This window comes from Neopelma chrysocephalum, unplaced genomic scaffold, assembly GCF_003984885.1.
Source record: "Neopelma chrysocephalum unplaced genomic scaffold, ASM398488v2 Primary Assembly neopelma1_84, whole genome shotgun sequence".
NCBI lineage: Eukaryota > Metazoa > Chordata > Aves > Passeriformes > Pipridae > Neopelma > Neopelma chrysocephalum.
The window spans coordinates 8,901,657-8,921,691 of NW_020897746.1; the positions used below are offsets into that span (position 1 = coordinate 8,901,657).

Genomic DNA, 20,035 nt, shown 5'->3' on the forward strand with positions numbered 1-20,035 from the left:
AACTTCATAATATATGTGTTATTTGTAGTGCTTTTCAACTTCAAAGAGCTTGAAAAACATTAATGCAACTTCACAAAAGGCTTCTGTTCTCGCTGCCACGCTGCTGATGGGGAGATGGAGACAAGCCTGAGTCTGGCTGGGGCTGCTGGGGCTCAGTGCACCCCAACGGGGTCTGGCTGATGGTGGGGCCCCTCAGGCCAGCACTTAATTGCTGGGGAATTTCTCCAAATGCTTGAACATGTCATGATTTCAGATCTCTTCAAATTGATCAGAGATTTTCTGTTATGAATTCTGTTTTTCTTTGGGACTGGGGACAGCTGAACGTGGAGGGAAGGACATTTAATTCCCTTTTCTCCTGATTTTTAAATTACAGGTTGAAAAATGTCCACTGTAAACCGTGTACTTTTTCCTGCTTGGGGGAGAAAATGCTGAGCAGATTCTGAAAATTGAGCTGTAAAAGAAGAAAAAAGGAAAAAAAAAAAAAAAAGAAGGATGACTGGTGCTGAGGGACTGTGATGGTGAAATGGGCTTGGCTGGAGGGGCTGGGTGAGTGTGTGGGGCTGGGGGACCCCCAGTGCTGCAGGTGGCCAGGCTGGGGGCCCCCCAGTTCTCCCAGTGCTTCAGGCAGCTGTGGCAGAGCCCTGCAGGGGCTCAGCAGCAAACCAGCCCCCTCAGCATCCCCCAGCACTGCCTCGGGTCTGCGCTGCTTCAAGCAGCATCAACTCAATGCACCAGTGAGGTGCTTCCAGGGCTGGCTCTCCTGGGTGTTCCAGGCAAAGTCCTTTCCATCTTGGCAGCTGCTTTGAAGGATTTTTCCTGAAATGTAGTTTTAGATACAGTGAGCAAAGCAGGGTATTGTTAAAAAGCCCATTCAGGGGGAACTAATGAGAGCCCCGTGCAAACACCACCCAGAATTACAGTGTTGTTCTGGACCCGGCAGAATTTGATGGGCCAAGTGATTCATCCATCAAAATAATTTTCCAGAAAATCATGCTACTGGAAGATTATGCTTTTTATTAAAGGAAAATATCACTCTTAATGTTTAATACTTCTTGGCTTTGCCGCTGAAGTTTAAGCAGAACAAAAAAAACTCTTTATCTTGTGGGATTTTATGCTTGATTCAAAAGAATGGAACCGCAGGGTGTAAATTTGGAGGGGAAATTTTATCCTAATGCTACTCAAAAGTTCTGTTTTGATTTCATTTCAAATTTTAGCAGTTTAATAAGGATCTCCAGCTTAGTCCAGAGTGATGAACTAACCCTTCTTAGGGAGGGAGAGGAGCACGGCACAAATGGGGACATGGACTCCTCATGGAGCCAGAGTTTCTCAATGTCTCTCTCTGACCAAGTAATGTATAAAAGCCTGATATCCCTCACAAATCTTCACCCAACCACACCAAACATCTCCCTAGCAAAGCTGTGTCCTCTGTGGCCTGAGCTGTCTCAGCTACATCAGCACAGGGCACCCCAAACTGGCACAGAGCAGTGCCATTCACCCACACCCAGGATGGTGCTGAGAGCTCTTTCTGTTTCTTCAAAAAAAAAATAAAAAAAGAAGAAAGAAAAAAGAAAAAAAAGAGAAAGAGAAAAAAGAAAAAGAGGGAAAAAAAGGATATAATGAGAGGAAAAGAAAAGGAAAGCAATAATTACAATCGAACATGCCTTGGTTCAGTAATGACTCACTTGATGGAGAGCACATTGTTGAGTGGGACCCAGACATTTTAAAAAATACAAATCTTTTCAGAACACTTTCTGTATTTTTTTTTTCCCCGTGCTGGGAGCATCAGTGCTCGGGCTCTGCATCCATGCAGGTCTCCCAGGGGTTCTGGGGGAAGCGGGGCAGGGCGATGAGGAGGAGGGCGATGCCGCAGACGAAGAGCAGCACGAAGGCGGCGCAGGCGCAGGCGAAGGACCAGGAGTAGCTGTACTCGATCCACACGGTCTCCTCGCTGTCGATCATCCTCTTCACCGACTGCCTCATCACCTCCACGGAGATGATGATGCAGAGACCTGAAGGGAAGAGAGGAGCAGTGGGTTGAGGAACCAGCTGTCAGTTTTTCATCCCTTAATTAACCACCTCGTGTGTCGTTTCCATGCAGGAGCTGCAGTGAGAGTCACAGGTGAGTCACTGACTCCAGTGTTGGGAGGAACCAGTGCTCAGAACTGCTGAGAGCTCTGCTCTAACCCAGGTCAGCTGGTGACTTGGTGAGTGTGATCTTGGATGGGAAACTCAAAGTGGAGGAGGAATAATTGCATTCCCTGGGGAGCTCTTCCAGAGGTTGAGTAAGGTTTTTATTGAGGTGACAATTTGCACCTCTGTCTTTCCCTCACTGCGGCATGTCAAGGTATTCCTGGCTCATGTGAAAACACAAGTCTTCATGTGTTCATGGCACAGCTGTGTGTTTTGGGCCTGGATCAGCCATTTCTTTGGTTTGAGGCTTAACAAATGAGACTGAATATTGTATATCTCTGGTTCAGACTGGGGTTGGCAGTGATTGTGGTAGAAATATCCCTTTTAAAGAGAGTTGGAGAAAACACAGACTGGGCAATGCTCGCTGAGCAGGATGTTCTCATACCACCCAGGGATCGGGAAGGAAATGCCATTTTCAGGGCATTTTTAGAAGTGTCTCCATCCCCCCAAGATCCATCTTAAGTTTCCCTGTGTTGTCCCATGACCCAAGTGCAAGAATGGGAGCGCCCACCCTGTACCTGCAAAGGTGTAGAACATGGATGCTGGTTTCAGCAGATAGTCCCTCTTCTTCCTGAAGGACAAGAGGACGCAGATCGTCCCGATGATCGCGAAGCCAACGCTGAAGATGGCAATGGCTGCAGCTGAAATGCTGTATTCTGCCAAAGGGAAAAAAAAAAACACCAAAAATGACACAGTGTGCACATTTTGAGCCATCAGCTGTGGTGACATTGTGGTAGGTCACTCTGAGCAGCACAGGGTGGTGAGGTGGCTCTGGTGAATTATTCCCCTCAAGGAAAAACAGCAGCAAGTACTGGCCAGGTATCTTTTGAATTTGAAGGGTATAAAATCAGAGCAGGAGGGGAAAACACTTTCTGAACACTTGCTGAGGGAGTACAGGGCACTTTTGCTCATCAGCCCACCTGGATGGGGATGATGGAGAACTGAGCTGGGGCTGTTTGGGCTCTGCCATGTGGATGTTATTGTTAAAGCCTCACTGGGCTCCGTGGCTCCTTCCATCACCCCACACTCTGCTCTCACAGTAAATAGGCAGCTCTCTGCTATTTGTATTCCCTTGCAGAGCCCTGGTGAGGCCCTGTGAACTGATGCACAGACTGACAGTGCTCTGTGGGCATCCGAAGGGGGGAAGTGTTTGAACAGCACATTTTCACTCTTTTTCCCCTTTAAGACAATGACTTCCAGCTCTGTGAAAACCCGACTTCTTCAGGGCATGGGATTAAACCCTCCCAAAAAGTCCTGGTTTTTGCTAAGCCAGCAAAGCCACGCTCTGACCACTTCCCCCAGCTCCAGAAACCTTCAGTGCCCGAATGGAGGGGGAGAATTGCTAATTGAATAATTTGGGCCTTTGTTTGCATATTGTCTTCGTTTTCAGATTAGTTTAATATTTAACACATGTAGCCATGCGTGAACATCACAGTGCCTGATGATATTTGCCTTTCAAGGCATTTAGAAAAAATAACCTCCCAGGCAAAATCATGAAGAGTTTTTTTGCCTGTTCCTAATTAGCTCCCATCCAAACGAGCTGTTTCTGTGAAGGGGAACAGCAAATCACTCTTTGTTCTCACTGTTTTTCATCCCACTGTTTTATTATCATTTCCTTAGCGTTTCTCTTTACTCTGTGCTGGAACTGCCTAAAAGAGTTTGTTTCGATGTAAAATCTGAAGCTTTTCCTTTTGCCCCAAAGAAAAGATTTTCTTCCTGATATTTGATTTTTTTTTTCTGAAAAAGAAGTTCTCGTGATATTTTTTCTGCAATGCTGTGAAGGCATTGGGTGCATTTTTAAAATCAGGTGGCTGGATCTGATAGTACAGGTGAGCAAAAGCAGGTGGCTCTGATATGTGCTCATCTATCCACTTAAAATTCCCAATCTTTCCTGTCTTAGGAAACTGCTTTTTTAGAAAACCCTTTTTCCAGGGTTTCCCACCATTACAATTTCCACTGGAAGCCAGGCAGATTGTTTAATACATGTAATGTAACCACTGGCTCATATTTTCCACAGTATATGTGTTGTGTGGCGAACTAGAAAGGAGTTTGTCCTCAATGAGAGGGTGAGAAAGAGAGAGGAGCATGTTAGGGGAGCCCTCAAAATACTTGGCTATATCAAGGACTTACTAAAAATATGAAATTTGTCTGTGAAAGACTACTTTTCTGTGAACACTGTGCGTGTCTTTGCAGGATCCCTGTTCCTTCTGTCCATTGATTGCTCCATTTTTTTACATGACTCTCATATAAAATCAATATGAAGCATAAAATTCCTAATGGTCTTTAGAGAGCCTCTGCACTTCTTTTCAGGGTCAACACTCTGCTTTGGGTATGATTTATTCATTTAGGGTTTATTAATATCTTCCCCTTCCATGGCAAAGGCTGAGTGTCACGGGTGGTGCCAACGCTGTAAAGTCATTTTTGTGCTGAAAAGACTCTTTGCAGTTTTCCTGTGTATTGATGTTGTTATATATTTGTGGGACAACTTATGTAAAATCATGTTTATGGGTGTGATCACATATAAAATTAATTCTTTCCAGGAAGCTGGGATTTGACCTTGTCCAGGGCATTTTCCACGTTTTTCCCAGCTGATGGTGTCTGATAAAAATTCCTCTGCTGCTTTCAGTGAAACCAGGGCTGAACCTTCATTTTGGGGACCCCTTTACCTTTGATATTCTGTGGCCTCCACTTCATACAACACTAGAAAAATACTTTTTTGGAATTATTCTTACCTTTCTGGGTGGTTACTTCAAATATCTCTGAGGTCTCTCCTGGAGTGAAGTGCTTGAAGTAGGAGCAGTTGTGGTCTGAAAGGGAAAAGGAAATTCAATTTTGTGCACTTGGAAACCTCTGATAAAATGTAGTAAAATTGAATTAGTTTTTTTATTGATGTATCAAACTTGCAATGTTTTTGAGCCTTGCTATCCTTGGAGATGCTGAGAAGCTGGAGTTGGATCTGATTTCCTTGGGAGCAGATGAGGACACGGGCACGCCAGGACACCAACTCCAGCACGGGCCAGGCTGAAGCCCCTCTGATACCTTTTGTGGGCTGCTCCCTCCCTGAGCTTTGCACACTGATTGCTCATCTGTTTAAAATATGAATTACAGATAATTTTTCCCATTCTGTCTTTGGCCATCACACATTTCTACCTCCCTGTGTTGCTGTGTTTCCTGGGAATGAGACCTGCTGTGCCCACAGCTGAGCTGGCAGCTCAGCTCACCTCCCCTCACCAGTGCCAGCCCATCCACGGTGGCATCACCCTCCTGTGGTGAGCTTGGAGTCCAAAAAGGGAGGATGAAGTGTCCTCATACACCTTCTCCCTCCTGGCTCTTCCCTCCCCCAGCTCACAGACCCCTGTGGGGCAGTGGGGGGGTGTTGCTGCATGGGGTGGGATGTCACCACCACATCGGGGTCCCGGAGGTGAGGCTGCTGCAATGCAGCAAAGCACGTGGGGTTTTACTAAAATAGGGATGCTGAGGGCTTTTTCTTTTTTTTTTGGCTGTCAGTAAAAAAAGACCAAAGCTATCTGAAGCCCAAACAGTTGTCCAGGGAAGGGAAGGCTGCATGAACCAAGGGCAAAGAGGCTCTCATTCAACCAGGCTTCACTGAAGTTTGATCCCATCAGGGCAGTCTTTTAAGTGAGTTTGATAAGACAGCAGAGGTGGATAGAGGGGACTTTATGAAGTTCCTTTCTCTGGACTTCCCTTGAGGGCTCTGCCAAGTCCAGGGGTGTTATAGGAGGGCTATGAAATGAACAGGGGTGAAGATTGTGGGGCAGGGGGATGTGGGAGGAGGGAGGTTGGTGGCTGAATCTCCCCATGGCCACAGTACTTGTTCCTCCCCAGCCCAGTGAGGGTGAGCAGTGGAGCAGTGGCACTGCTGCCAGTGGATACACAGGAGACCTTCAGCCTCAGCGGGATGGGAAGGGTCTGCTGAGGACCTGCTGACTCGGAGCTTTGGCAGCAGCAGGGTTGGGGTGGAGGGTGTTCTGGCTATTTATAACTGGTTTAATTGAAGGTTTGGAGGGTTGTGGAGCTGGGAGAGCAGTTGCTCGCCAGGAATTTGGCTGGGAGGGCACAACCGTGGGGACGCGCTGAGCTCTGACTGCACCGTTCTGCTGGAGAGGACATGTCAGCACCCACCCAGCACCCCCCTGGCACCCCAGGGTGGGCTCCCATCACCCCAGGAAACAGTGCCGAGGCTGCATGAAACACAGGCAAGCAAGGGGCCTTGGTTAATGCCAGTATCTCATCCATTAAATAATGGTTATCAGGAGTTAGCACCAGCTCCCAGGGCAAGCTGGGAGAAAGTCTGCGGGGTCGTTGTGGTCCTTTCCTCCAGCACAGGTTGTGGGGGGAAGCCTGAGACAAGTCAGGTGCTGGACCCCCCAGAGAATTCTCTGGGTTTCTGCCTGTGTTCATTTACAGCATGAATTTCCCCAGCAGAAGATCCCAGTGCACTGTGTTTTACCTGTTGGTTCTTGTGGGGTTTTTTCTGTCATGTAAATGGCAGATGCTGCAGTTACTGACTCAAGGAGGATTCATTTTCCCTCTCCCAGGAGAAGGGCAATTGCAAAGCAGTGTTTTTGGGCCTGTTAGTGGAAGATTCCTTCGAGACACTTATCTACTTAATTTTGTAAGCTGACTTTTATTTCATCTGCAGATCCTCCTTGCTGGCGAGGTTAATGTTTAGCTCTGGCATCTCCTGACCTGTTCTTTATTATCCTTGCAAATGACTGGAGGAAACATATTTGAACTAAGCCCTCTGTGACTGAAATGGCAAACTTTGAGCCCCAAAGCAGTGGTTTTGTGCCTCTGCCGGTGCCTCAGTGGTGGCCAAGTCTGAGCACTGTGCCTGGTGATCCCAGTCTGGGGAGCATTTGGCTCTTGTGCTAGATGGAAAGGAGATGGGATGAAACTGGGACACCTTATTTTGGGATTGTTTGGTTTTGGCTTTTAATTAATTCTCTGAAAAGCCTGAGCTCTGAGGAGCCCCCAGGCAGTACAAAGCCCAAGGTGAAGCCATCCAGACATGGTGTGGTGGGGAGCACAGCACAGCTCTGTGTCCATTGCAGGTGAACCAAACCAGCCCAGTCCACCCTCCATCCTCATAAACCATCTTTTGGAGATGGACTTGTCTGCAGGAAATGAAACTGCATCTTCTTGGGGCTTGTAGCAAAGCTCTGCCAAGATATGATAAAAGGGGTTATCACAGGAGAGGTTTATCTCTGGGGAAGGTGTTTTTGGAAGATTAGTTTATTGTGGGAAAGTATGACTAGACTGTTTTTGGTGACATGTATTGTTTCAAGTTTTAAGATGCTTCCATGCTCTGCAGAGCTGGGAATATCCATTTCAACAAGGCTCCCTGTTATTCAGGAGAACTGAGGCACTGCAGAGCCTCTCTGGTGCCATCATGAATAAGAGAAAAGCCCATTTGTGTCACACCACATTTACATAATGGACAGGACTTACACTGGGTTTGATAATGGATGAAAGCTCTGTGGAAATCTTTGTTTCTCTACACCCCAAATGCATTATCTCTGCCATGAGGTCACCCCACTGTGCTCATGGGGACAGTCCAGGGGCTCTGTGGTCGCCTGGACATGAGGGTTGCAATGTGTGGTTTATCACACAGTGTCCTTGCCCTTCCAGGTCACCCACCCTCACAACCTTCCTGCTCCCTTCCCTGCAGATCCATCACTCCTGGATGAGTGCAGAGACAAATGGACCAATCTCTATTTCAACTCCAACCTCTCCTGGATGCTCTCATGGATGCAGGAGAAGTGCAATCCCATTGAACTGTGGTTGAGCCTTGGGGGGGCTGCATTTTGGAGACTTTGTGGGGGAAGAAAGGGTGGAAAGACAATGAGATGTTTGGGCCACGCAGAGTTTCAGGTGGCAGCTGTGCCCTGTGAGCATTGGAATGACAGGTTGGGAGGGGGTTGGAGCCCACTTTGCTCTTGTACCTAAAATGGACACAGCATGTGTGGGTTTGTGGCGGGATGGATGGTTAGAAAATCCTGGATTTTAGTGTGAGGTTTCCACTTGTGTTAAGTTTGGGAGCCAGGACCTGCTGCAGCAATTAAAGGAGGTGTTAGAGGGGTGGGGAGGGTCAGGCCTTGGGCTCTGACCTGGCCAACAAGGCCTTTGACACAGACAGAGTTTTGGAGATGGTATTTCCAAGTAGTTTAATTTCACACCTGTCTTGCAGAGTGAGTCTCTTGTACGGACACGGGAACGAGACAGCCCTGCTGAGAACCCATTTGCTGAGCACTTTGCCTGCACTCAGGTTCCCGTATTTACAAGGACCTGTTTAAGCTGTTGAGCAGCCCCTGCTGCTGCCCAGAGCACAGGAGCCCACTTTACAGGACAGCACAGACCTGGAGTTACGGGCAGTGACACTGAACTCCGTTTACAGCTGGTAATAAAATGCCCCCGTTCCCACCAACCCCAGTTAAAAATGTCTCAGTATTAATCTGAATTTGCCCGGTTTTAACAGCCTGATCTTTTTATTTGTTACAGCAGGATGCTGAACCCTTTTCAATTTGTCAACACCCTCGGAAAGGCGCTGTAAAATTTTAAAGCTCTGCCTAAATCACAGCCCGGCTTTGTGGACTGCGAGCCAAGTCATCCTCCCCACTCTGCGCTGTGCTGAGCTCAAAGCCTAATAAATAACGTTAATCATGCCATCCATTTCCTCCACAGGGAGCGACTGGTAAATGGTTATTAATTCAGTGATAAATTCTGATGCTTCTTTCCCAGTCCTGGCAGTAATGTCTGGTTATGTCTCATGATTTTCAGGAAAAGGAGTGCCCACATCTGCTCTTTCACTGCGCGTTTGTTCATTCACATTTTCTCCGCTGCTGCAGGTTTCCCAACCCTGGTGTTTCCCTGCTGACATCCCTTCCCAGAAGTGTGAAATCAATCTAACACGGGCCGTGTGGCCGCAGCATCGCTCAGCAGCCCGAGCCCCCCCTCCCCTGCTCCGCTCCTCGCCCGAGGAAAACAGGGAGAAAGATATTTATGGGATAATTGAGGTGTGAATTGCACCCTTTGAAACGTGACCGTGGCGCGGAATGCCACCCGAATTCCCAAATATCTTTAAAAGCTGAAGAACCAGCCCCGGTGTGGGGTGGGCAGCTCAGCCCCTCCGTCGTTCCCAGTTATTCTGTGCCTGGCAGAATGCGGCGCTGGGATGTGATTCAACGTCTGTGCGAGCACATGCTGATGTCTGTCAAAGATAGCGGCTGCTTTCCTGTGCCCTGCCTGCGAATCTGCTTTGTGCAGACAGCTGGATATTTATGAGCTTTATATTTACCCCACAGTTGTGCAGTTTTGCTGTTTATGCACCAATTCCTATTGTTTTTCCTTTCGTGGGAGTTCTCGGTGCGCGAGGGAAGGCGCTCAGCGAGGGATGTGTTTCTTAGGCACGTAAGTACCTTCGTGAGAGACATTAAGCATATGGATGACACACTCCCAAGTTTGGTTAGAGGCAGATCCACACGCTGAGGCTGAGCTCCTCTCTTCCCAACACGTAATTTGGACCAAAGAGATAAAGAATTGCAGTAATACACGGAATATACAGTCAGCCCAGGCAGGAAGATTTTTCACAGGAAATTTTCAAATATGTGTTAACATATATTTCATTTCAAGCAGCGAGTCTAACACGAAGGCAATCCTGTTATATTTCTGTTCTGGAAAGCATCCAGTCCCCTATAAGCCTCCTGAAAAAGCAGCGTGGCTCAGTCACGGAGGGAGGGTATTAGTGCAAACGGCGCGAATGTTGCTGACTTGGCAATCAGCAAAAACATAATGAGCTCCTTTAACCATGGGAATGGAACAGCCTTCCCGGAAAGCCGCCGTGCCCGCTGCCCTCCCCATCAATTGGGCTGGAGGTGCCCGTGGTGGAGATGTGTGTGGGAGCAGGTGCCTCCAGCAAGAGGTGAGGAGGCTCCATAAGTCCTTGAGAAATTGATTCAAACTCAGTTGATGACTTTTTTTTTTCTGGAGGTTGGCAAACCACGCTGCAGGTCCCTGTTCCTCCCTGCCCTGAGGAATGGCTGTTGTTGGAATAGCTCAGAGATAACTCAATGCCCGCCGTGAACGGGCAGTTCCTCCATGATTGTGTGGATCTGGAAATCCTACAGATCCAGCTGTGTTTGGTGGGCCCATAAATCCTCTCTCTTGCCCACTGCTGTCAGCATGCCTGGGTGCTGCAGGGCCCTTGGCTGGGGTTCAACCAAATTCCCTCCATCCCAATTTCCCTTTGTGATTTCCACCGTGCCCGATCCTCCTCCCCTTCTCCCTGCCGCTGTCAGGAGACTCAAATATGGTCACAAACAGACGTGCAAGGCAAGCCAGCACACACTCACAGCAGGAGGGATGGCAATGGGCTGTTTGCAGAGCAGCACCAAAACAGCCCCGTGCAGCCCCATCCCGAGCTAAGGGTGGAGCCCCATCCCAAACTAAGTGCCATGGGACACGGAGCCTGTTTTCCTTCTGCCACGCCCTAAGCAAAGCCTGGCCTGAGTGCCTGGTGCTTTCTCCCATGCACAGGTGGGTGGTCACGTACCTCCTGGCAGGCTGATGGGCCCGCAGCCCTTCTCCTTGGGGCCTTGCTCCTGCATGTAAATCCGCTTTGTGCAGAGCCGCCATAGCCCGAAATGAGCGGCCTCGCAGGTGGCGTTGAACTCCTCCACCTTGGGGCTGAGCACGGCCCAGTGGTCCGTCACCACAGCTGCGAAGAGCAGCGAGATGCCCACCAGGATCACGGAGAACGTCAGCCGCACCTTCAGGGGTTTGCTGTCGTCCATCCCGCTCCGGAGCGGCGCTCCCGGCGGAGCGCGGCGGGTGGGTCGTGAGGTCTCCCGAAATCCTGGCGCATCTGAGTGCGTTTGGAAATGTCAGCCCCGGGGAGAGCGGGAGCAGGCAGCTGCTGGGCTGTGTCAGCCGGTGCCCAGGAGGCTGCTCACTCACAGCTCAGCTTTCGGCCCCGTCCCGCCCGGATTGTTTTGGATTCCCACGGCCGGGCACTCGGCGCAGCGGCCGCGGCTGCCGCTCAGGGGCTGCGATGTCTTGACTTGCAGCATGCCCAGAAATAGGCATTAATGGGACCATTAACTTTTCAGCGAGGTTATAAAAATATCTGTGTTTATAATAGTGCCGGGCCTGAGCTCAGGCTGATTCTAAACAGTTTAATAGCCCCAGAGCCCTCGCGCTGCACGCCCACGCCTGCGGCTCGCGGTGGCCCCTGCACGGAGCTCAGAACTGGATGTCCCTCCAGAGCCCAGAACTGCGGCAGAAAATGGCAAAATAAGGCAACTTGTTTATTTTAGTATTGATTTTTATTATAGTTATTTCTGGTTTATTTTTTGTAATAATATTTTTAATTAACCTGAACTATTCTGAGTAGCTGAGGACGTTTTTTTGTGGTCTTTCCTTGGGCTTTTTTTGCCCTTTTTTTTTTTGTGTGTGTTTTTTTTGGGAGGGGGTGATGTCTTTTTTTCTTTCCTATTTTTTCTAATGCAAAACCTTGAGCACTCTTTGTTTTCTCACCAGCCAGCTTCCTCTCGATGCCTACTGTAACTCCAGCAGCCACCCAACACGCCGTTTCCTTCTTCCAGAAGTGACTTCCCTGAGCCCAGATTCCTGTGACTAGCTTCTCTCCTTCCCTTTGATACTCCAACTGATTGTAAAGCTAATTTGATGATAATGTCAATGCAGAGGCCACTGTGGAGGTGACATTACAATTGTGATGTCAAACTGAGGAGGGTGACAGTACCTGAATGTTAAAGAATGGGTAAAAAAATGCCAGTGGAAAGCTGCAAATATCACTGTGTCAAGATAATGTCAGAGCTACTCCAGTCCTGCTTTATTAACACCCCAGTTTGATGTCAAAATAAAGGTGCAGAGGTGTCAGCTCAAATTGATGAGGACAATGTGGAGCAAGGAGTTGAGGTGTGAGGAGAGCGTGGGAAAAGAGACAAAATAAACAGTAAGCCAAAAACTGTTGATCCAAAATAACTGTAATTGAAATATGGCTTAAAGGGGCTAATGTTACTCTGCTTGATGTGTGACAGTGACAGGACTGGCTCAGACACCCCTGGGGAGCAAGGGACATGTCTGAACCCGGGATGGCATCTGTTGACCCATTCCTGATGGGAATGTGGGAATCAGGGGAAGGATGTATGGTTACATACATCCTCCAGGGGGATATGTGGTGCAAAACTGGAGAGGAAGGGGACGGGGACCAAGGAGGACAGTGGGGACATGGAGCAAGGCAGGGACCAGAGACCACAGGCACATCCATGTTGGGGCTGGCAGAGATATGAGAGGATTACATTTAAACCAGAACCAAGAGTTCCCATGAAACAGAAAAGCCTAAAGGGAGCAGGCTTTAAACCAGCAAAGGAATGCATTAAAGATGTGATGCCTTTTCCTTTGAAGAAGGCTCTTGTTAAATTTCACTAGACATCAGTCGGTCTCGGGAGCTGCATCCCCACTTCGCTTCCTTGATGCTCCAAACTCCACAGGTGGAACAGAGGGAAGTGGATGTGTGTTTGCAAATGTGGGCACAAAGTGAGGTTCTGGTTGCTGAGGAAGCAAGTGCTAATGATCCTGCTTTAGACTAATTACAACCTACAAGGACTGCAGGGGTGGGAACTCATTAATTTCTTTGCTGGTGTTGGTCTTTGTGTCTCTTCCAGTGTTGGCAAAAATCATGCTTTTTGTTGTTGTTCAGGTCTTTCAATCTGGATAAGTTCTACAGGTTTGGTTTTGTTTTGAGTTTCCTAATTTCCAGGAAACAACTAAAGTGAAAGCAGAAGGGAAAAATTCATCCTTCCCTCCTGCTGAGTGGAGCTGGGAGTGTGAATGAGCTTTGATGAGCCCCAACATGAGGAGCAGTGGCTTCCCTGGGGACTGAAAGCTCACACTGCTGCAGTTGAGGTCAGACGTTGTCCCCATCCCTCAAAAAATGACCTAGAGCTGACAATCCATGGGAAAAAAAAGTGTTTTGTGGGTTATTGCTCCCCAGGGGCTCTGTGGGTTAGCTACATGAGCTGATGCAGCCCCATTGTGAGGATGCTGCTGCTGCCTCCTCCCAGCACAGGCTCTGTGTATTTTTGGGGGCTTCTGGCAGGTATTTGGTGATCAGCACCTTGGTGAGAGCCAGAAGATTCCTCTGCCCTTGGGGTGAGCTTCTGTCCCCAACCTGGGCACTTCTGTCCTAGTGTGAAGGTGAAGTTGCCTTCCCTGGGGCTTCGGGGGCTCCATGGGGCAGGTGGGCACTTGACAAACACAGAAGCAAAAGGATTTCTGGAGAAAAGGACACAGTCTCCCTGTGTCAGGTGGCAAGTATTCACATTTAAAAATCAATATCACATGAAATATAAACAGACTATTAATGAGGACCTGCTGGGAAGCAGAAGGGCTGTAATTAGTTGCACTTTAGCAGTGGCGAGTGAGGGACACGATTCTGTTTCTCTACTGGAGAAAATGCCAAAGGAGGTGCCTGAAGCCCAACTATGTGTTCTGTTTTCCCTGGCAGAGGTGGTGGCTTGGCTCTGCTCCCCAGCACTTGCAGTCTTCTGTATTTCTTCCAGACCAGCCTCAGTATTTACCACAACCAGACTGACCCCGTTCTGTGGTTCCCTGCTGGCAGAATGATGTTCTGCAGAAGACCCTTCCCAGGTGAGAATAACCCAGAGAGGGGGAGCTGGCAGCTGGGCTGCTCCCAGCTCAAATGTGAGTTCAGCAAACAGCTTTTTTCCAACAGGAAAATATCTGGGCTCCTCAGCCTGCATTGCCCCAGTGGGGTGAGACCGCCGGGATCGTGGTGGGCTCTGCATGGCCAACACCTGGGAACACCACCAACAGCACCCTCCAAAAGCTCCCTGATTCTGGGGCTGAAATCCTGCCAGCTCTGAAGGCAAGTGCAAAACGTGTGAGGGTGTGTTTTGGTTGGGTATTTTATTTTTTAACAGACCCCCCACCCTGCTTTACGTAGCCCAGTCTCTTCCCTACGGGGCACAGGCAGGGCTGGTCAACCCGTGTGACTGATCCAAGCTCCCTTCTCCCAAAATACTGCCTCCGTGCCGGGTGTGCCGTTCTGGGAAGCGATCCCCTGGCTCTGGGGACGGGCGGCAGTGAGGCTGTAAGCTGAGCCCGGTTGCAGACAGGTGCAGAGCCTCTCCATTCCCTTTTATTTTCAGCACCGCCCATGTCTGTTACTTTTCTCATTCCAAGGTAATGCCACATCCTCCTTGCTGGACTCTTTTTCCAAAGCTTTAAGGACTCTGTCTTTACTTCCCCCCACCCCAAACACCACTTTTTGATACAGCCCCGTTCACAGCAGGGCAGCCTCAGCTCCTGGGGTCGCCACTTACCCATGGACTTGCTCAGCAATGTGGGAAAAGCCTTTATTTGTTTCAGTCCAGGGGAATCAGCTTTAAAGGGCTTCTCTGCCGTGTGTCAGAGGCATTTGAAAAGATGAATCCCCTGCCTCCCTCCAGACGTGCCAATTCATCACACGGCCGGGAGAGGCGGATGGAGACACACGGGCAGTCTTCATCTTTAGAGAAGTCTGGAGGCTGAGGAGCTGGGAGGTGAAGTTAAAAGAAGGATTTGAAGAAGAAATATTGCCTGTATATACAGGGATGGCTCGGGATGTCTGGGAGCAGGGAGAGGCTGCTGAACTGCTGCCCCGTGTTCGGCACCGCTCGTCCCACCAGGATTTTGAGGTGGTGATCAGAGCAAGGCTGTGGGAGCTTCAGTATATGGGGTTGGGCTTCCTTCAGGCAAAATGGGCAAGGTCAGGGGAGAGGAGGATGCTCGGGGGTGAGTTCATATGAAACCTCAAAAGCTGGAGGAAAGCACAGGCTCGGGGTGAGCACCTCAGAAGACACTGGGTTATTTTTCTCCATGGTGGTTTGCAGTGGCTTCTGACCACCACACCAGGCTCAAAATGGGCACTGAAGCTGGAAACCAGAAGGTCTTTCTTAGTTCCCAACCCAACTAACTGGAAATATTGTGAGGATAGCTTATCTTGGAGATTTTGTGGTCTGTGGGACCACAAGAATAGTTCTATCTCCTCCCATATATTGGCTTCCAGTAACATGAGCAGCTGCAATCAAACAGGGAGAAACGTGAAAACATAAACACAGAAATCCCAGCTCAGAGAATCTGGAAATTAAAAATCTATATACCTTTCTCCACACAAAACCAGATACATTTAAAATGGTTTATTTAAAAAGTAAGGATTAAGTACATTATACATGGTTGTGATTATACCAGTAGAACTGAAGCACAGTGGAAATAACACTTTAGAACTGCAGACAGAAATGTAGCCTCAAGGGACGTGATATATTAGCCCTTGTGGATATGTGATCCATACAGAGAGAAAAGGAAATAGAAAAATAGTTTATTGTTAGATGTCTGGGCAGCTGAAGTGATTTCTCTTTTTACTCCTATTGTGGGTGAGAAACGAGGAAGAGAGAGAGCTGATGATACACCTGAAACTTTGTTTCCTGGAAAATCAAATCTGATCCAATAGCATTTTTTTTTTTTTTGGTTCTGCTGTTACAGTATGTTATATACCAGAAAACTGATTATCGTTAATGATATGGTTCTGTGATATCTACAGGCCTTGCTGAGAAATGGGGCTCATTTTTCTGATGCTGTCCAGGGAAACCAGAGAGATGTGGAAGAACAGATGGTTTTTTTTAAACTATCACTGAGTGGTTTCAAAGCCTGAGCACAATCTAACTGTTCAGATAGATCAGCCATGGAGCGAGACTGTTCCTGGGCAGGAATGCTGCAAATTTTTCAGTTTTGTCAGAATCAAAGTTTTCCACAGGAAAGGACTGATTATTTGAGGATTTTGTTTTTTTTTTACTGGGATTGCAAAGTGAAAAGTTTTTTTTTTTTGCTTTGGTTGAACAATTTACTGCACTGCAACTGCGTGAGTTTTCAGTGGTAGCCCCTGTCCTCCCACAGGACAAAAGCTCCTGTGCCTTTGTTCCCTGTTCAGACCCCGTATCCCATGAGCATCCCATGATCCCCGCTCCAGCTCCATTTTTCCAGGGTGCCTGCTGGAGAAGGAGCAGATGCTCCGGCTCGGACCGACACAGGCCATCACACTCGGGGAGCTGCTGAGAGCAGCCCTGCCCTGGGGGAGGAGGCTCTGCCAAAGAGCAACACCCCCAAAAACCCTCAGCAAGAATTTTTTTTTTTTTTTGCCAACGTGGTGTAAAAATACTTCACGTGCCTCTGCAGGTCTGACCTGGGCTGAAGGAAAACCTTGGACTTTGGCTGGAATCAGATGGTTTGAAGCACATTCACTGGAGAATGACGATTAAAAGAACAAAACCAACGCGCGGAGCAAACCTCACACTGTCAACTTCCAGTTCAAGGTACATGAGTTTAGAGAAACAGCCTATATCTAACTCCTGGTTTTAAAGGGAATGGTTTTATTCTTAATTACAGTAAACACGGATGAGGACTTAGTTCTAACTATTAGTTTATTAACACAGTGGGAAACAAATAGTTCTGGGAAATTGCACTTGAAAAATACATCGACTATAATTAGATGTAAATTAATTAGCACTTAGTATGACACACTAATGAGACAGAAGGTTGGTTTTTTTTCATTGCAAACTTCTACTTCTATCATAGCTAATCAAAGTATTTTAATATTACGAAGTCTCAAAAAGTAGGAAATAATTTATTGTCTGAAAGCATAAAGATTCTTGTAAAAAAAACCTTTCATCAAGAACTTTAATAATTTTAGAACTCTTTTATGTTGTCCTAGCCGAAAAGTAGGTAAAAAAGTTTTCTTGTCTGCCTCTGTTTGAATTTTTTTTTTTTAAAAAGCTTGTGTAACATCTTTCTCCATAGTGTGTTGATACAGAAAGTAGCACAACATTTTCTACTTTTAAATTGTTCCCATCGCTCCATTCGCTTTAGCTCTCAGAGTTCAGAGGTTCGATAAAAGGATCCCAGCAGAGTTTTAACCTGAATGGAAACTCTTAATGAGCAGGGATGAAGGCTCCAACCCACCTCTGCGAAAATAACGACGTGGCTCTGCCAGGCTGAGGGCCCAGCAGAGCTCAACAGCGACCAGGGGAAGACTTTCGCTTAGAATTGAGAATTGTGTCTTGGTTCCTGCAAGGAGAGAGGCTTAAGCAGGGTTTATCTGGGGGGGGGAGAGGGGGTTTAACTTGCTTTTTGGGATGTTAAGGCAGCTTCTCCGGGATTTCCCTGGAGGACTTGGTTCCACTAGCTGAAAGCCTTGAATCCAAACCACCACCGAGTCACGGCCATCGCGGGATAAATTAAGACTAAAGAGGCTTTAACAGTTTGGCTGAGATCTCCCACCATCAGTGAGCCAAGCTTTCCAAATCATGATTTTTTTTTTTTCCCTTGTCACCACTTCTCTAGTCTTCTGGGTAAAGATGGTGGGCATATTCAACGGAATCTCCGGGAATTAGATGCTCCTCTCTCACTGCATCTAATTCATCTGAGGGGAATCGGGCACCTCATTCTCATATGGCTTGGTCGAGTGGTCACTAAAATCAGCATGAGTACTATTAAATTAAATTACCTTTGAGTCAGGCCCTCGAGCTTTGAGATCCAAGCCTAAGTGTAAAAAATGAAAGCAGGAATTTATAAGAAGAAGAAGAAGAAAAAAAAATATTTCAGACTCTTTTAGAAACATACAGAAGCAAAGGGTACAAATTAGTTCCCTCCTTACGTGATGCATAGAGTTTGCAGTGGGCTCTCTGCACGTAAGTAGATGCATCATTACAAAATAAATTAAATCAGGTCGAACCACCATTTCCATTTAAAAGCAACTATACCTTGCACCATGCGGCACTTATTCATAATAAAAAGAGTTTAATAAATATCTCATAAACGGTGACTATTTTTTTTTTTGTTCTGGTTTTTTTTTTTAAAAAATACAAAGTTGCCATCTGCTCTGTCGACGCTCCGCTCCCGTCGCTGCAGGAAGGTTTGCTAGTTTAGCTCCTCGTTTTTTTTTCCCGACGTTGCTTAGAGATCTCAGTTCCCAGTAGCGTTAGTGTTGCACTTGTGAAAGCAGTAAGGAAATCAGGAATGCAGTCGCAGGGAACCGGCCACCCCGGCTCAGCTCTGCTCCTCGCCCTCGCTGGGAGTGTCTCTGGGGGCTCCTGACAGGCAGCACTCAGCACCTCGCCGGATCAGGCACTAGGGCTCGTCGAGATGAGGAATTCAAGTTTTCTGAACGTTAGGCAAGAAATGATATTGGCAAATATGCTCAAGTCCCACCTGCTTTAATCTTTTCCCTTGTCCAGGTGTCTCAAGACGCACCCAACCCTCTTCTCCTCGACCTGCGTCGCCCCAAGGGATGCCTCACACCCAGAAACGGGGGACTCCCTCACCACCCCATCAGGGAGTCCACGCTGCTCAGTACGTGGGTGCTCTACGGTTTCAGTGGCACAGGTCAGTTTTAGAAAGTGTTGCCTTCAAAAATATTTTCTTTTTTTTTTTCCTGTTTTTGTTTTTTTGTTTTTTTGTTTTTTTTGAAAGAGGCAAAGCTTACGCTGTGTCAAAGGAAAGTGGCTCACTTGATGAGTAGTTCATATTCATCCTTGGGCTTGATTATAAATTATATTTGCAAGTTTGTATTAAGGGATCTCAATATTAGAAAAAAAAAAAAAAGTTGTACAACAATTTTTCTGTAATCCTTTAAAACACACTGGTGGCCAGTCCTTTGCAGTTTCTCCAAGACTGTGTACACACTACAAAAGTGCAGGAACATGGACTGCCTTCATCTCGTGACACCAAGAACGGAAAGAAACAAACTCCAAATAGCTTCAAAAAAAGCTACGAGCGTGTAACATCTTTATGCTGGTCCAGAGGATCTCCACTTGCTACCTCAACACATGCCACAATTAAAGAGGTGAGAGGGTATTTTAACATCGCTCCTTCTCTCATGACAGATCCCTTCTGTTCTGATATTTCTTCAAAAAAAAGCGCAAGGAAGGAAGGTGCTTCAAACAGGCGTCGTCCTCCTGTTGACCATGTTGACGTGGAGTCCTTCCTTAAATTCCTTCTGAAGGAAGTTGTGAACCTGCAGAAAGCTGGCTTCCTGGTCTGCGTTGTAGCTGGCAGCCGTCGTGACCTTCAAAGGCTCTCTGGAGAGGGTGTACATGGAAATCTCGTTCATGGGGATGGCGCTCGCTATCTTCATGCCAACTGGGGAAATGTCTCTGGACGGAGAAGGCTCCGTAGATCGAGAGCTGGATCTGGACCTCCTCCTCCTGTACCTGTAGCTTGGCATCCTGGCATAAGGAGAACTGGAGGAAGTCTTAAGGAATTCCCTCTTGGTCTTAAACCTCAGCTCTTTGTTCTTCTCGATATAAATGTTCACAGCCAGAACACCTATGGTTTCGGCCACAATAAAAGACAAGGCTCCAAAATAAAAAGACCAACCATAGTTGTAATGGTTCTTTTTGTCCTCATCTCGCTTGTCACTTGGGTCACCTGCATTGCTTGATATGTAGACAATGATCCCTATGATATTACTTAGACCTAGAGAAAGAAAAACATAAATCAGTGGTTATGTGGCTGGGAAGCTGAAATTCAAGATATGTTACTTTCTGGACCTGAATGGTTCAAAGATTGCAACCAGGAAATTTATTACACTTCTTGACTCTTTAATTTGTCTCAAGGTTCCATTTATTCTTGAAAAACAAACAATGGATCCACGTCTGGTACATTTGCATGGATGCCAAAATATTCAGCCGGATTTTTTCCCCACCTCTTCATTTCCACAGTGGGAAAGAAGCAGCATATGGGAGCTCAC

The 20,035-nt window shown here is 47.4% G+C and overlaps 2 protein-coding genes and 1 long non-coding RNA gene across 3 annotated transcripts in view; 1 reads left to right on the plus strand and 2 right to left on the minus strand.

The window, feature by feature from the left end:
• Positions 1-994: 994 nt before the first annotated feature.
• On the minus strand, positions 995-11,030 carry CACNG1 (calcium voltage-gated channel auxiliary subunit gamma 1). Its single transcript, XM_027692027.1, has 4 exons — positions 10,763-11,030; positions 4,923-4,997; positions 2,709-2,846; positions 995-2,009 (listed from the first exon to the last, which is right to left on the minus strand). Exons 1-4 carry the CDS (start codon positions 11,001-11,003, stop codon positions 1,783-1,785), a joined length of 681 nt encoding a protein of 226 aa, XP_027547828.1. The 5' UTR covers positions 11,004-11,030; the 3' UTR covers positions 995-1,782.
• Positions 11,031-12,620: 1,590 nt separating this feature from the next.
• On the plus strand, positions 12,621-19,243 carry LOC113971756. The gene is made up of 6 exons (XR_003535644.1): positions 12,621-13,137; positions 13,739-13,881; positions 13,967-14,134; positions 16,465-16,601; positions 18,522-18,669; positions 19,170-19,243. It is a non-coding gene; the product is annotated as an uncharacterized LOC113971756 (long non-coding RNA).
• CACNG4 (calcium voltage-gated channel auxiliary subunit gamma 4) overlaps positions 15,417-20,035 on the minus strand; it is a 43,104-nt gene continuing 38,485 nt past the window's right edge. The window contains exon 4 of the mRNA XM_027692021.1: positions 15,417-19,761. Within this exon, the coding sequence (XP_027547822.1) occupies positions 19,223-19,761 (539 nt within the window). The 3' untranslated portion in view covers positions 15,417-19,222. The remainder of the gene's footprint in view (positions 19,762-20,035) is intronic.

Coding starts and splice junctions, on each gene's coding strand:
- CACNG1 (XM_027692027.1), bottom strand. CDS start 11,003: ATGGACGACAGCAAACCCCTGAAGGTGCGGCTGACGTTCTCCGTGATC. Junction 4,998..10,762: donor GCCCATCAGCCTGCCAGGAG/GTACGTGACCAC, acceptor TTTCCCTTTCAG/ACCACAACTGCTCCTACTTC. Junction 2,847..4,922: donor TGAAGTAACCACCCAGAAAG/GTAAGAATAATT, acceptor TCCCTTTGGCAG/AATACAGCATTTCAGCTGCA.